General features: G+C 39.9%; 1 protein-coding gene across 2 annotated transcripts in view; it reads left to right on the top strand.

The window, feature by feature from the left end:
• Window positions 1-568: 568 nt before the first annotated feature.
• The window catches only part of LIX1 (limb and CNS expressed 1), a 50,583-nt gene continuing 34,559 nt past the window's right edge, over window positions 569-16,592 (top strand). The window contains exon 1 of one of the 2 annotated variants that reach the window (XM_028513815.2): window positions 569-914. In XM_028513815.2, the coding sequence (XP_028369616.1) occupies window positions 701-914 (214 nt within the window). In that variant the 5' untranslated portion in view covers window positions 569-700. Of the gene's footprint in view, window positions 915-1,675; window positions 1,731-16,592 lie in introns of those variants that run through there. The other variant, XM_036020584.1, reaches the window with a different exon arrangement.

The following is a 16,592-nucleotide window of genomic DNA, read 5'->3' as shown; positions in this document are numbered from 1 at the left end:
TATATTCTTTTGAAAATATTCTTTGCTTCTCCTGAAGTTTTTAAAAAAGTAATTATCATGAAATGAAGGAAGTGAATGATATCAGAATTCATTAAAGTCCACCTTGGGAATGATTTGCCTTGAAGGATAAATCGGAAACAAATGTTCCCAGGCAAGCCAAAAGTCAGTCCACGAGGTTTTACTTGCCACTGCTCATCAGAAGTGAACATATTGGGCAGGAGGGTGAAATTGAAAACTTGGCTTCCAAAGAGATGCTTCTGAATTCAAACAGAGGCATAATCTGGTGCTTGGCTACTTGTACAATCTCTACAGCATTTCTTTACCAAAGAAGAATTTAGATTATACTGATTCCAAACTGGAAGTCTTGAGCTGGAAACTCCTTTGTTACTAAGAAAATTTCCTCGAGAAATAACCTTCTGGATTCCACATACCTGGGAAAAGCACATTTGAAAAGAAGGGACCAAAAGAACTATCCAAGTCGGAAAGCTGCATGCCATTCAGGCAAAATCTGGTTGGAGAAGAAAGCTGTTCCCACGATTAGGGAGCTTCCCCCAGCTAGCCTGTAGGTGGGTGTGTTTAACAGAAGGAAGCAATGGAGACCTGCCTGTCAGCCAGCCTTTAGAGCTAATTAGCTCAGCACACAACAAAGATAAGTGAGCCTGGGAGGAGGGCCCCCTGAGGGGTCTTTAGATTCTGGGAAATGTCTGATTGGCAGATGTTAAAGGGATTCTTGGTAATCCTGTGCATCAATGAGCTGCACAAATTCAGTCCAGGACTGCAGGAATTCAGGCATGAGGACCCTGTGCAGCAGGCTCACACAGGCAGACCCGAGATGGACAGAACCTTGGAATCCTTGAGACACATCATTGCCCAAGTGTTGCCTCACAAGAGACCCGCTCTAGTCTTCAAAGATTGTAAGTACTGAAGGGGAAAAAGGTGGGATTTTTTTTTTACTTTTTTAGAAAATAGTCCTAAACATCTCGTCACATCCTATTTAAGTATGATTTCTTCTAAATCTCTGTAGTCGTGTGCTGCGTTCTAAGTGATATTAACTTGTTCCTGACTTCAGTCAGGAGAATGATTTCATTTCATTTTACCTACGGGTATTAGTTACTGGGTTATTTTGTCAATGATACATCTTGCTAAGTGTTTAGAAGTCTTTCCTAAGATCTAAGACTGGCCTTAGACTTAATGGACTTTTCCAAATGCTTTTTAAAAATGAAACAAGGCTGACTGCTACTAAGATCAAAATTAAAAATAACTTACATATGATAATAAAATATATATTTACTAACCTGTTTAATCTTTATAACATATATTAGTTATGTTAAATCAGTGTTATGTTTGTCCGAAATTTTAAATTTTCCATCAAAAGTTAATAAATCATCAGAGCTCTTAAATTTTGATGGACAAATTATAACACATTAGTTAAAAGACCTATAAAATTAGATATCTTCCCACCCCTGCAATACCCTTCCCCTCTAAAAAATCTAAACTTCTATGATAAAGTTATTTCAAAATCTTTTTTAATAATTATGAAAAATGATCCAATCAAGCTTCCCAAATCTGGCAATACTGTTAAACCATTTGTCTTGTAACTTCATTTCTGGAACCAATTTGATATCCTGCTGCTGCAAAATAGACTATCTTCCCGTTGTATCTTATCTACAGTGGGTTTCACATTACAAAGAGCTTCTGAAATAGAACTTTGCTATGGAACTGCCCAAAAGGTAAATGCATGTGGATATTTTTTTCTTTACTTCAATAGGTTACAGCTTTCCTCTTTGTAAATCTCGTTATGCTTGTCTCCATCAAAACTTCAATGGTTTGGATTTTTCTTTCTGATTGCTGAATAATGTTAGTTTCCAGATGTCCTTTTAGTTTATATTTCTCATATGTGTGATGAAGAAAAAGAAATGTCAGGCTGTTTTATTCTATAAATTTCTTCTTAGAAATTAAATTATAACCAATCTGCCCTCCAAGACATAAAATGAAAGCCTTCTCTTTTCTTTCATCCCTTCTCTCTCTCTCTCTCTCATTGTCTTCAAGTGTGTGTCAATAGCTATGTTGGAACTAATAAAATCACTCCCTACCCCAGTCTAGCCTTGAGTCTATTCAGGTTTGGTATGTTTCTTTAAGTGAAAAGGGAAGGAAAGAATGTCTGTCTCTTACAATAGCACTGAATTCACTAGTGAAGGGTAAAGGGCTCTTGACCTGCTTAGAGCTTTGATAAGTTGTATAAGCTCAGGGGTTTTATACTGAGGGTTTGGATAGTAGAAACAGTAAAAAAAAAAAAATTAATAAAGAGGAAATTTTTTACTGAGTTCATTGTGAATTTAAGAAGTTTAACCTGAAATCATGGCCCACTTTTTAAGATAATTTAATCCCAGAAATTATTTACAGTTTAGCATAGAGAATAAAATAGAAGGGTTAAAAGAAATCATACAGTATATTATGTATTTTCATCCAGACCTTTGAAGGATCTCTTTCATATGGAAAAATAAACAGGTGTCCTATTTTATGTATTTCATTCATTAACATGGAACCTAAATTTGATCAGATAGCATTTCCTGCTTACCAGAGAATGGGCTGCCACTCTGCAACTGTTTGCCTGGCTCAATAGGTATGAATATTAAGCTGCCAGTCCTCTCCCTTCAGGTGTTTCTAATCTGAAAAATGACTGAATGAAAGTAAGCCAAATGGCAAATTTCTGTACCAGGAGTTTTTATAACATCAAAACATCCAACCACTCACCATGCTCATGGAGTAAATGGGAACAGGTTTACTTTCTGGGGCAGGACATCAAAAGTAGGCCTGGGGCTATGCCATGCCTGGGCAGCCTCCCCTGCATGTGCCAGAATTTAGCACATGGGCTCATTTTCCTTTGGCATACCTATAAGTTGCCGCCACCACACTCCTGTTTTACACAGACTATAAAAAGCTGCCATCTGCTTTGAATGGCAGGTTCTGAACAGCCTCCTCTCTTCCTAGTCACTCCTGGCTCCTATTCCTACCCTACCCTGGCCCCGTCTCTTCCTTCCAGCTGAAAAGGACGAAGCACTTAAGCACATCGCTGCCAATTGCTTAAGAAAGATTGTTACCCTTACTTTCCTGCAAGATGAAAAGCCAACCCAGGAATTTTTAAAACCCAGCACTATTGAACACTGTAATAGTGTTTTTCTAAATTTCTCTTCTGTAAATGCAAAGGCAGTTCTTTTAAAAATTTTTCAGAAATAGGTAATACAGGTGATATGTGATCATTTTATTAATTTGTTGTCCTCCGTTGGATTTTGATATTTTAAAAGACAAGCAATATTAAATTGAACTTCCTCTTCAAGTGAGTGATGATTAGCACCCAGAGTTTTTTGGTCTGAGATCAGTGTGCATGGGGATAGTTATATTCACTTAAAGAAATAAAATTTGAATGCATTTCTCAGCCAAGGAGGCCTTCCAAGTGGCATTTTACAATTCATGAAATCTCTCATTTGTTTTTCACAAGGTGCTCACATGGCATTGTTGTGATATTTTTTTAAATTTTCTTTCTGGGAAGAAATGGATTTCATTAACAATTTTTTCCCTTTTCCTTATTTTACATCTCAAATGAAAGATAACGGAAAAACATTTTAAATAAGGTGGACTCTCAACTTGAAGTTTGTTCATTTAAGCTCTCACTGGACTGTTCTCCACTCCCCAGATGGCCCCATTTTGTAACAAGTATCAATAGCACTGGAGTCTCCACTCCACCCGACGGATCTCTTCACAAAGAAATGAAGGCATATTTCCCTGACGCCTTCCACTCTTGGCTTTGCGCAACATCAAATTTCTTTGTATGTGTCATGTGTCACAACCAAAGATGAGCAATCCTAAAAGCTGCCCTTGTCAGGTCTTTCAAGAGTGTGTTTGTGAGCTTATTATTGGTTTGCCACTGTTGGACAGTTTCTCACACGCTTCCTCCAAGGAAACCACCATGTGATTTCTAGGTGGCCGTACGGTCAGATCCTACTTCGAGTCTTAACCCCTCAAATTACAACAGCACAATATGCCTACCTGCCATCTTTGGGCTCTTCCTTCATTCACAGTAATGCTAGGATGTCAGCAACTTGTCACATGATGACAGGCACTATGCTAGGAACATTTATTCTTCATAGCAAGACAGTAATATGGGTACTATTGCTGTTTATCAGTAAGGGAACGGAGGCTCATGGAGGTTAAGGTGACTTGCCTAAGGTCACACAGCTAGTAAGTGATAGATCCAGAGTTCGAATCTATCTTCCAACTCCTCACCTTTAGCCACTATTGGACACTGCCATGGTGTTCAATGGCCATGTCATAGCCATATCTGTTAGGGAAACAGAGAGGGGATTAAAATGAACTCTTCTGGAAGTGTGGAGGGAACCCAATTAATAGGCATATCTGAACAGGAATGAGAATGAGAGGAGAGGGGCATTTTTGAGGAGAGAGAACAGCTTGTCCAAAGGCAGGTCAGGCAATACAAGAACAATGCACTGGGGTGGGGTGGGGGGACAAGGCTGAGAAGGCAGGTGGGGTCACCCTGAAGTACAGGCACCAGGGAGCCATTGGAGTTTACAGTGGGCCTAGATTAGCTCTGGAAGTTCGTGGCCGTGTGCTGCCTTGGAGAAAAGATCACACTGACAGCTGTCTGGGTGCACTTCCTGGTACTGAGTTGGGAGACAAGTGCAGCAAGAATCCTTTTGCCATTCAGACATGATGCAAGATTTGTACATATAAACATGTTTACAGGGAGAAACCACATTCACTACTCGAAGGCCAAAAACCAAGACAAACTTCCCCAAAAGGATCTGTTAAAAAGCTATGTGAGTTGTCATTAAAGCCATGGGAATGTGTTGGCTTCTGGCATAGTTGACTTACAAAGTGATATGTTAGACTTCACCACTATGTCTCCCCAAATTGTATGATGAAAAAGATAAGATGGAACCTTTACTAAACATTGCACGATTAGAAGAAAACTTCTCACAATTTGAGGTGCAATTAACTCTTCCACTTGGGGAAACACTTTTCTGCAGGAAAGGTTTTATTTATATCAGGTAGGTGAATACTTCAAAAAGTACATTTTTTACCCTTTGGAAATATTAGACCAGACTACAGAGCTATGAAAACCCTGGATCCGGCTGTATGCTGTGTGAAAGAGCAAAAGTCCTCAAGAGTCAAGCATTTTCCTCCATTTCATGCTTTTTAGGTGTAGTTATCTGAAATCTATAAATTTAATGGTACATTTATGGTTTTTGCATTTCACAGAAAAGAACGGAGTGGGATGGAAGGGATGGAAGTGTGTGTGCCCTGAAATCTCTACATGCACTGCTCTGCCCCCACCTCGTAAAGTATGCCTGAGAGAATGTGGTTAAAAAACCCTGCACTGCGCACTAGCTCCAATAATTGCATCTTAATTACAACAATTTGAAGTGTGGACGTCTGGTCTATTGAAGTGTACTCAAAGGCTAATTTTACTTCAAAAAAATGTATGCTAAGAGATAATACCAACCGTTTTTATTTGAATTCTATGAAGAGAAAAATGCACATTTCAGTTCAGATATTACTGAGATAAGCACTATTCTCTTTTTTTTTCTTTTGAGTAAATACACATTTGGCAGAGTTTAAATAGTGAAAGGCTCAGCCCCAGAGGAAAATTTTTCAAACTGGAAAAGAGTGGCTTCTTGAACACTTAATGGCCACATCTGTCCTAATACATTTATTTCTTAATATATAAATAAGATTTAACAAATCAAAATAAAATGTGATCGACACTCATCCTGCAATCAAATCAGGTGCCTCTTCCTGGCCTGCTGTCTGTTCTCACTGTAGACTTTTTTTTTAACAGTTAAGATTTGTTAGCCTGAACTCAACTTTAACAACTTCTGAAACTCGTGTGTTAAGTTACAGCCTATAATAGGATACAGCTGCACAAGGGTGAGTTCCTAAGTTATGAATTTCTGTTTAAATGATACAGTTTTACTGATTATGTGCCACAGATTGATTTAAGAAATGTAAGACAACTTTAGAAGCCTTTCATAAAAGAATCTTCTTTATTTATATACTTCATATTGAAGTTTTAACCCCACAGGCTCATTCCTTTCCTCCATGTTCAAATGCTCATGTAAATTTAGTCTGTCAAGGTAGTTAAAACCATCTTATTTTAAAGGAAAAAGAAATAAAAAGAGTCCTATTGAAAGTTTAATATTGACGAAATAGGCAATTATCATACTCTCTGTAGTTCCCTCTATTCTCTCTGGTGTCCATGGAATGCTGCTTGAATTACGGCTTGGCTTTTTCTTTCCGGCTGTGATGATAATCAGTTGATCCCTATTTTGATCTCATCCTGTCAGGCAGCTGTGGGAACCCATCATTTAGTCACCACTCCTTTGGCACTTATGGCCTGCGCTAGGTAGTTTATGTTTCTCTCATGTGGCTCTGGGCTGTGAGTTCCAGCTTCCCCGGCATGTTTTTGTCCACACCTGAGTTGGAAATCCCAGGGGGGCAAAGCCATAGCTTGCACTTCTTTGTAGCCCCCAAGTTGCCTCCCATGTGGCTAAGCACCTAGCAGGTAGGATTGACCTGTTTCGTTGCTGATTGGCTGGGATTCTCTCTTTCAAAAAGGGGAATGTTTTTTCCTTTGTCAGGTATTCTTCTTTATGATAAAATAAACTATACTGAGATCTTCTAAGTCATCATCCACTGACACCTTAATCACAGCCTAATTACATGCAGGGTTAATTTGACAGTCAGATGAGACAGAAGGGAGCTTGGAGTAAGAAGGGGCTCTGAAATGAACACAGCTCCTCAGGCCACTCCCCTGGAGGACAGCCTCAGGTTGGCCTTGGTGGAAGAGCCCACATCATCCCATATACCACGCTGGTACAGTGACTTAGATGATCAGTCCTTACATTTACCCCCCAGATCTACTCAACTGTGAGTCACCAAAGTCCTTGCACTGTACTCTTTTGGGCCAAACTCTGTGCCTTGCACATAAACCCTCGTAAGATAGCTGTGGCAGGGTTTTGAAGAGCATTCTTATGATGATGTTTCCAGGAAAGATATGTTATACATACGCCTAAAGCCACATTTGAAAAGATTTGACTATTTTAACTAAATAGAACTGGTCAAGAAAACAATGTGGCTTTTTGTTTGTTTGTTTTGTTTGATTGTTTTGATCTTATGTTGGTCACCTAAACTCAATAGTCCAAATATAGGGCATTGTCAGTGCCCAGCGGAATGTGAGAAGACACATTCCTCCTGATTGGTTAAACAGATTGCATCAGGCTTTTATTTTACATAGCTTTTGGGACTGTATGACATCACCTTACCTACGGTGCACATATCGACCACACACAGGGACTCACGCATGCTGCTGCTGTTTAATTCTGGCATACTTAATGACTTTTTATTTTAATTTGTCTTTATACAATAATTGCTTCTTGCTCCTTCACAGTCTCTCCCCTCTGCCTTTAAAAATACATCACCTTGTACTTCCAAACATATAAAAATAAGTATTATTTTAATTTCTCCCCCCAAAAGTCCAGCAAGTTTAAACCCTAAAGATAAAAAACAGACCAAAAAGAAGGATGTACTTCTTGCATATTTTGGAGAACCTCCTGAGAGGCTAACTCTGTAAAACACCAAGAGGGTCATAATTCCCCTGAAGAAAGTGTTCAGGGTTGAGGACAGGGACCAGAACAGAAGAAAAGAAAAGAAAAGAAAAAGCAAACAAGAGAAGAGACACAGGCAACCTTCCAGCTGCTGTCAAAGTGAGGTACCGACTCTGCAGCAGCGGTACTGACAGAACCTTTCTCTGTTGGGAACAAAAGGAGACTCCAAGCTGTCTCAGTCCTGCTGTGAGGCTGTGGCTACCTTTGAAAGAGTGTCTACACAAAAGAAAAAGGGGCCCAAGTTCCCAACACATTGTGCCTGACATACAAGCACTGTCAGCAGGATTCCATTAGTGTATGTGGTCAAAACTTGGCAAAACCTGGGGATGGTCATAAATGACTGGACATCTGTAACAATAGCTGGCTGTCTTGGTCAGTGTCCTGGAGTTCACCAAGCCATGCACACAACACAAAGGTACCACATTTTGCAACCCACTTTGCATGAGTGGCAAATTGCATCACACTTGAGCTTACCCCCAAATTATGTGGGGGTCCCTGTCTTTTTCTCAACAAAACTAAAAAAAATCACATTAGCAAAAACAACTTTTACATGGTTAAACTGCAAGCATAGAAAATACTAATTAACTTCTTTAAAATATCTTCTGCAAAAACTAATTTAATTGAAGGTTATATTAAAATATTACAGATCGTAAATCCACCTGTTTGGGGGTGAAAAAATTAATTTGAAAATACGTTAGTCATCTAGAAATCCTCTTAATGATTAATCTTAAATGGTAGCCTTTTCAATTTATCTTTAATTGTTTTTGGCAAGGTACATTTCACCCAATTAGATTTTTTTCTTATGTAAGGCATAAAGAAATTCGTTCTTTTTTCCTGATAGGTTTATAACATACTTTTATGATTCCTTTTTGCAGACAAATGATTGTCTTCTATGTAGGACTTACATCATGTGATTGAACTAGGCAATATACTATAATATTTCTACTTTCCTGAAGCATAAACAGCCATTAAACATTAACTTAAAAATAAAAGTTACTTTCTAAAGTTTTGGCTAAGAGCAAGTCTGTTACCTTTAACATCCATCAGAAAGCGAAAAATTGGAATAAACATTCATGTTTCCATATTTTGAGGCATGTACCATTTCTTCCATTTAGTTTCTGGCTCTTAAGAAGTTTTGACTTTACTGGTGAATAATATCAAAAGAGCTTTCTCTTTCCTATCTTGAACTCTTCACATATTTTGGAAATGAATTGAATAGCATGATGTATACAATTAGAGAATTTTCAGACTCACAGGCTATTTTTAGAATGTTTAATGATATGATTTCCAATCCAGGAATAGTCAGCTTCAAAGATGCAATACACAAGCATAGAAACATGCCTTTTCACTTCTCCCTTCACCTTCTCTAACACTAGTGATAGTTAACACTGTAGGGCTCCCTGTGCTGAAGCTCTCTGTTCTGAGCATTTCCCAGTCTGAGCCTTAGAGCAACCTGGCGATGTAAGAACTACATTTTACAGATAGGCCTGGGGCAGTTAGGGAGGTAGAAACAGTGGCAGAAACAGGAAACAAACCCAGGCATTCTGGCTCCAGAGTCCATAATTTTAACTACTAAGTAATCTATCTGCCTATAGATAAAAGGTGGCGAGACAAGATGCAATTTGAATTTTATTATGTTTGAACCAGAGCCTTTATTTGAGTGCCCTTCTATGATATACTCTGTAATCCATGGGGCATTTATAGCCTCTACCTCTCAGAATTCCCATATGGAAACAGAGGGCACATGTCCCTACTGGCATCTCCACTGTGTCCAACCTGTGAAAATGACCAGCTCTATATTTTTACGATAAAACCCCTGTGAGTGTCCAGTTATCGATTTTCTTCCTGAAGGGACTTTGTACTCTTCCCAAGCTGCTGAGGGAGCCCTCTCTTGTTTGCTTCACCCCCATCACATTAATTTTTAGCCCTGGAGATTTTTTGCCCAAGCTCCTCCCGGAGAAACATTCTTCTTGGGGTAACCCAGATGCCAAAGACCAACCACACATTCTGTCCAAGTGTCTGGGCCCTTCCTCTTCATGGAGGGAGCCACCACCACGACCAGCACGGCCCTGCAGCAAGGTGCCCTTCATGGGTAAACCTGAGACACCAGGACAATGGGGTTGATTTTCAGTTATTAAAAGAAGCTAAGTTCCCTTCTCTGTCTCTTGTCATACCATACCCCCTTCCTAATAGCACCCGCTCCTATCACTCCCTTATATAACTTCTCAGCCGAGGCACTACTATTTTTATTATTGTTCTTACTCTTTCATCAAATGCCACCCTCACAGCTGTGGGAGCACAATTTCCCTCCCTTCTCCCATCCTGGGCTACATCTCATTTTTCTGAGGTGGCTCAGTTTAGGCCCTCCTTTTATACAGATTTTTCCAGACCTTTTCAGCCCACATTCATTTGCTTGTCTCGTTCTATTGACTTAATTATTATGCCACACTTTTTTTAGGTTTTAAATATCACTTTAAAATCATCTCTTCTACCTTGTAGCACTCTAATATTTCATTCACTAATTCTATTATGAATATATTATTTTTGCAATCAAATTGTAAATCTTCATGGGCAGAGGCTGTTTTTTTTTTAAGATATTTATTTTTAGAGAGGGAAGGGAAGTAGAGAGAGAGAGAGAGAAACATCAATGTGTGTGCGGTTGCTGGGGGCCATGGCCTGCAACCTAGGCATGTGCCCTGGCTGGGAATCGAACCTCCAATGCCTGGTTCACAGCCTGAGCTCAATCCACTGAGCTACAGCAGCCAGGGCAGCAGAGGTCTGTTCTGAACTTCGTTTTTACTCCATACTACCAACGTCAGTGTCTCCACAAAACCTGCCAGAGCCACACCGCTGGTTAATTATGGTGTTCTGTTCCACCGCTCCCATAAGCTACTTTCAAATCCTTTTCAAAAGAGTGCTCCAGGAAGTCAACACAAAGGGATTAGAGATGGCACCCTAGGACAGAAAGTACTCACCATCCCCCATCCAGGATTTCCCTACTTACTCCGAAGGTACAGCCCCAGGTACCAAGTGACTAGCATTCACTTGTCTACTCTGACCAGGCTTCATCTTTCCACACATACTCCACCATCTGCAGCTGAGGAATGGGTGCCACGACCATGTCCATGTTGTGCAGGCACCATGGTGGTTTGTACATGAAACCTGCCATTCGAGAGCAAGTATCGGCCCGTCCATGAATCATAGTGACCTCACTTACCTTCTATATGTTAATTCAGTTGCCCTCAAAACTGTTCGGCTATGTAGAGTTTTCTTAGATTCCAAGTGAATTCACAACTGCTCCTAGATGAATAGCCTTGTGCTGGATGCCAGGGGGCTACAGAGAACAATGAACCAGAGTCCCTGCCCTCTAGAATCTCACAGTCTGCTGTGAGTGAAATAACAGACACCGTACTCTGTAAGATGAATTGTCACAAGCTGATTTTCTTCTGGCCAGAAGGAAGTCCAGCCAAGCCTGACTTGATCAATTTAGCCTTCACTGAAGCTGACTGAGGGTTTCTGCTAGAATGAGGCACAGGTTGGGTGGTCAGGTGTTACACATTGTTGGATGTCTTCGTTGGCCAGCTGTGTCCTGTGAATACCTCAGTGCTGAAATTTATCATCAAGAAGAAAGCATGCAGAAAGAGAAAATGAAAACATCATTTATGAGAGACCTGCTTGGGGATCTGATTACTGCTCTGAAAACTGTCATGTTCAAATTTCAAAACACAGTGAAAAAGAAAGTAGCCACACTAATGTCCATAGACTATGTAGCAAATTGTATTGGTGTCGACACACAAAATATTCAAAACTGCTGAGGAGATTTATCCTAGTCATCCAGGGCTGCTGTAACAAAGTACCATAGGCTGGGTGGCTTAAACACAGAAATTTATTTCTCTCAGTTCTTGAAGTGAGGAACTTCAAGATTCCAAAAGTTTTGGTTCTTAGTGAGAGCCTTCTTCTTGGCTACAGATAGCTGCGTTCTTGCTGTATGCTCACACGGCTGAAAAAGGAAGCTCTGATGTATTTTGTTCTTAGAAGGGCACTAATTGGAGTCACAAAAGGAAACTGGATTTTATGCTATTATTCCTAGGATAAAAACATTTTCCTTTAGTGTCCATTGAGACAAAGGAGAGACTTTTAAAAAACTTTACTAAGTTTTGGGATAAATAATGCATGGCTGAAAAAGGTGTGTTCCAGTCCATTGCGCCCTGGCCCTAAGGTTGAGGGAACCATCAGGCAGACGTGACCTTGAGTTTTGCTCATGCCCCTCTGCCCAGAAAGCCTGTGTCAAGCCCGTCTCAGTCTTTTGTCATTTCCTCTTGTTTCTCTTGTGGTCTCTCCAGTAGACATCTTTCCATGAAAGAAGGGGCTATGTGAAGGGATGCCTAGCTACAGCCCTCTGTGAGGCACACAGTCAGTGGATATTGATACCATTGCTGTAAACCAGGGCACATTGTTGCTGGAGACTGGCCATCAGCATACCTGTCCCCACACACACAGACTGCTCATCCAGCGTGAGAGTTGGAGCTGCAAACATGTCTTATTACTTGCATAAAAATATTAAACTTTGCTTCCTTTGACTTTGTAATGAACAAGTGTCAGAAAATGGACCCTGGGAGCCCTGGCCAGTGTGGCTCAATTGGTTGGACATCATCCCGCAAAGGTAAAGTTTGCTGGTCCAATTCTTGGTCAGAGCACAGGCCTGGGTTGCAGGCACGTGCGAGGGCAGTCGGTCGATGTTTGTCTACCAATGGATGTTTCTCTCTCATGTTGATGTTTCTCTCCCTCTCTTTCTTTCTCCCTTCCCCTTTTTCAAGTAAATACATGCATCCATACATACATATTTTTAAAAAGGAAAGAAAAATGGCCCTGGGAAAAGCTAAGTAAAGTAAATCTTACAAAGAGCCCCCTGTGCCTCCCTACCAACAAATGCAGCACACGCTCCATACCTTTTGTGACACTTAAATACTCAACTAACATTTATTATGCTCCCACCATGTTCCAAACATAGTGGGAAAAGTGATACAATTCTTCCTTTGAAGAGCACTGTCTCTGGTAGAGATAGACATACATGAAAACAACTTAAATTCCATCACAATTAGGGAGTGTCTCAGAATAAACAAAGAACATGGACTATACACTCAGGTGGAACCAGGTTTAAAGTCCCAGGTCTAAAATTTAGTAGCTACGTAATTGTACCCTGAGCATCTTTTATTTCTTATCTATAAGTTATCTTTCTTGTCTAATAGATGACAAAATCTATTTCTAGGGGCACTGTAATGATTAAATAAGAAAATGCATAGTGCCTGGCATATAATAGGTGCACGATAAGGGAGGTGAGAATAGCAACTCCTCCCTACAGCACGGCTTCTCAAACTTGGTTGCGCGTTGGACTGCCTGAGAATCTCATTAAAAAGCAGATTCTGGTTCCGTAGGCCTGGGTGCACCCAGAGGTCCCGCATTTCTAATACATCCCCCAGTGATAACTGTGCTGTTTCTCAGAGAACTGCAGTTTCTGTAGTAAGGATTTAGATATATTTTTTTTGGTTTTGGTTTTATTCCTAAGGAGCTGATGCTGGAGGTGCATCTTTAAAAATGAGTAGGTGCCACCAAAAAAGACAGCAAACAGTGGGAGGAAAGGCATTCCAAGAAGAGAAGGGAAATACAGTAACATAAGAAGCCTAGGAGGGTGTGAGGGGCCTGGAAGGTGACTTGGAGACAGAAATTTGGAATGAGAAAGAGCATCAAGACATAGTGTTTATATGCCTTGCCAATGAGTCATTTATTCTGTAGGTAATGAAGGGCTCACAGAAAGATTTAAGAAGCTGTGAGTGACCATGGACTACAAGATTCAGAAAGATTACCCAGGAAACAACTGGAGGGTGGGATGGGAGGATGCCTGGAGTCCGGAGGGCACTGTGGTGTGTGCTGGGTGAGACAGGAGCCAATGCAGCAAAGGCGGGTAAACTGGGAAGAGGTAGTGCCTACAGAGGACATCAGGGTAAGGAACTGGCACATCTTGGGCATTTATTAAATATAGAAAGAGGAAATTAAGGTTTCTGCCAGGCTTCTGATTTAGTGGTTTAGGGGACTGGGAGGATAATCACATCACTTTCTAAGTAATTTGGGAGAAAGAGAAGACTTTCTGGGCAAGAAATGGAGCTGAGTTTGGGAATATGTTAATTTGTGTGATATCCAAATGAAAGTATTTACTAACACACGTGGAGTTACAAGAGCATGTTTGGGAACTGTCAGTGTATTTTATGGTAGGCAAAGTCATGGAGATAGGTTCTGTCATAGAAGGAGAACATTAGAGAGAAGCAAAAAAAAAAAAATTATAACAAGATTCTCATGCAAATCAAAATGAGGGGTGGGCAAAGGGAGGGATACCCATAGACAGAGAAGAAATGATTAGATATAGAGAAGCAGATCAGGGAGGCTACTGTAAGAAAAGCCTAGGGATACGAGGGTTTCTAGAAGAAATTAATCAGTTGTATCAAATGCAGTTAGAAGTCAGTTAAATAAGGACTGAAAATTAGGAACTGGCAATATTTGCCAGAGTAGTTTCAGTGGAATAATGTAGCAGGGGTGTCTAACCCATGGCCCATGGGCTGCATGCAGCCCAGGATGGCCATGAATACAGCTCAGGATGGGTATGAATGCAACCCAACACAAAACCGTAAATTTACTAAAAACATTTTTTTTTGCTCATCAATTTTCATTACTGTTTGTGTATTTAATGTGCAGCCTAAGACAACTCTTCTTCCAGTGTGTCCCAGAGACACCAAAAAGTTGGACACACCTGATAGAGAAAAGCCAGATTGTATTAGGTTAAAAATGAATGGAAGATAAGGAAACAGAGGTTGTGATATCTTTCTAGCAACTTGGCTAGAGTGGGAAAATTTTAATAACTAGCAGCCAGAAATAGTTTCAATATTATATTTCATTTAATTGGTTGATTAACTGATTCATTCATTCATTCATTCACCCATTTATTATCTTGAGCATATTTATGGCAGCCAAGTAATGTGTAAAGAGGAAATATCTAAAAAAATAGGAGGTCAAGAGAATGATTCATATAACAATCCTCAGGAGAAACAACACAAATTCACTCGAGACTGGAGGAATTAAGGTGGAACTGCGCACTTGTGCAGATGAGTCACTCCAGATGTAGGGTTGGATGTCACATGTTTGGTAGCCCAAGTTTGTCCTGTAACATGGAGGCAGGATCATTGCTGAGCAGTGAAGGTGCAACTGCAGCTAGAGACTCAACTGTGTGGGGAGGCCTGTCCTCAAACTTGGATGGTTTTCTTTAGCAGTACTTGACCCACTGCTTGCATTTTCTTTGATATTGTCTGTGAACCTTGTTGTTGCTACTTCAAAAAAAAAATCGAGGAACATGTTTTTCATAAATACAGTATCCTCTGATATACTGATCTTTGGAATTCCAAATAGCAAGCTGGACTTCTTCCCTCTGCACTCCATTCATCTGGTTTTCTAGTCGTCAAGAGGAGATGGAAATAGGAAGATGGATTGTGTGTGTGCATGGACATATGTTGTACTCTTTAAAGGTGATGACATATACAGGACCATCAAAGAAGTCTTCTGAGGTTGCAGAATAAAAAAATAAAAAATCTGCTACTTTTATTCATGCAGAAGTTTTACTTACTACATACCTTCAAACTCTTGAATCCACAGGCCTTAATGTGCCAAACTTCTTATATTCATTTTACCCAAATAATCATGAGTCTTCAACTTCCTACTGTAGCTCTCGGCTGAACATCATTCAGCAATGAATTTATTTAAAATAGCAGCTAATATGCTTTGTTGACTATCAGAGCAACAAGCCACTGGCTTGAGGGTTAGGCTTCAATTTTCAAGACACCTCTGCTGAATTCTGAAGGTCAAATGCAAGTAAAAACAAAAATCAACCAACTCAAAATTCATGTTTCCTTGGGAATAGGAGGGAAGGGAGGATAAGAAGCAGAAATTCAGTTTAGAAAATAAAAGTTCTAATTCTATTTTGAGTTACATGAACTAGTAGAAAATATTATTTTGAATATTTATGAATGAATGAGAAAGCTCTGTAATGGCCACTGACACTTTGACCACTTCAGCATGTATTTCATCAGTTAGTTCATTTATCCCCTCTGATGGTCTTACATTTTCCTGGTTTCTTTACAAACTACTTTTTAAAAACTGAACACTGCATTTTATATCAATAAAGCTGGAAAGAAAAAGGAAAAGAATAAAAAATATTAAACACTACAGTCTTTAAGTATGCACAGAATTTTAACTCCTTAGGCATCTTGATAATTTGCCTGAACTACATACACACTGTGAAGTTGATTGGTGACCTAGGGAATAAGACAAAGGAGCAGGTGCTTTAGTAAACATTTTGACCTGGAGGCAAAAAGCTCCTGGTGGTACAATGTTTTTGCCTCAAGGTCAAACTCTGTGACTCTCCTGACTCCCTGAAGAATACCAATGTCCAGCATTTCAAAGCACATCCAGGAATGTATCCCAGAGAATGTCAAAGAGTATAGATACTATGGTACGCAAAGAACACTTGAAAGTACACAAATTATTTAATCTACATATTTTGAGAAAAAATATGAAAGTTGTCTGTATTAGTATGTTTTCATATGCAAGTGAGAGATACCAGTTCAAACTGGTTAAAGGAATAATCAGATGGGTTGGCTTGAGAGCTCAAACTCTGCCATCAGAACTTAGTCTTTCTCCATCTCTTAGTTCTACCCTTCTCCGTGTTGGTTTTCTCATCAGCACGTTTCCCTTTGCTTGGGTAGCACCACACTTAGCTCCTACCTCACCACCCCCCACCCCATCCAGCATCCCTAGTGAAAAAGAAGAATCTAGGCTTCCAATATTTCCAACAAAATTCCTGGACTG

The sequence above is a fragment of the Phyllostomus discolor genome, chromosome 3, assembly GCF_004126475.2.
Source record: "Phyllostomus discolor isolate MPI-MPIP mPhyDis1 chromosome 3, mPhyDis1.pri.v3, whole genome shotgun sequence".
Taxonomy (NCBI): Eukaryota; Metazoa; Chordata; class Mammalia; order Chiroptera; family Phyllostomidae; genus Phyllostomus; species Phyllostomus discolor.
The sequence above is the reverse complement of the archived record's forward strand: the minus strand, read 5'-3'. Positions and strand labels throughout refer to the sequence as shown.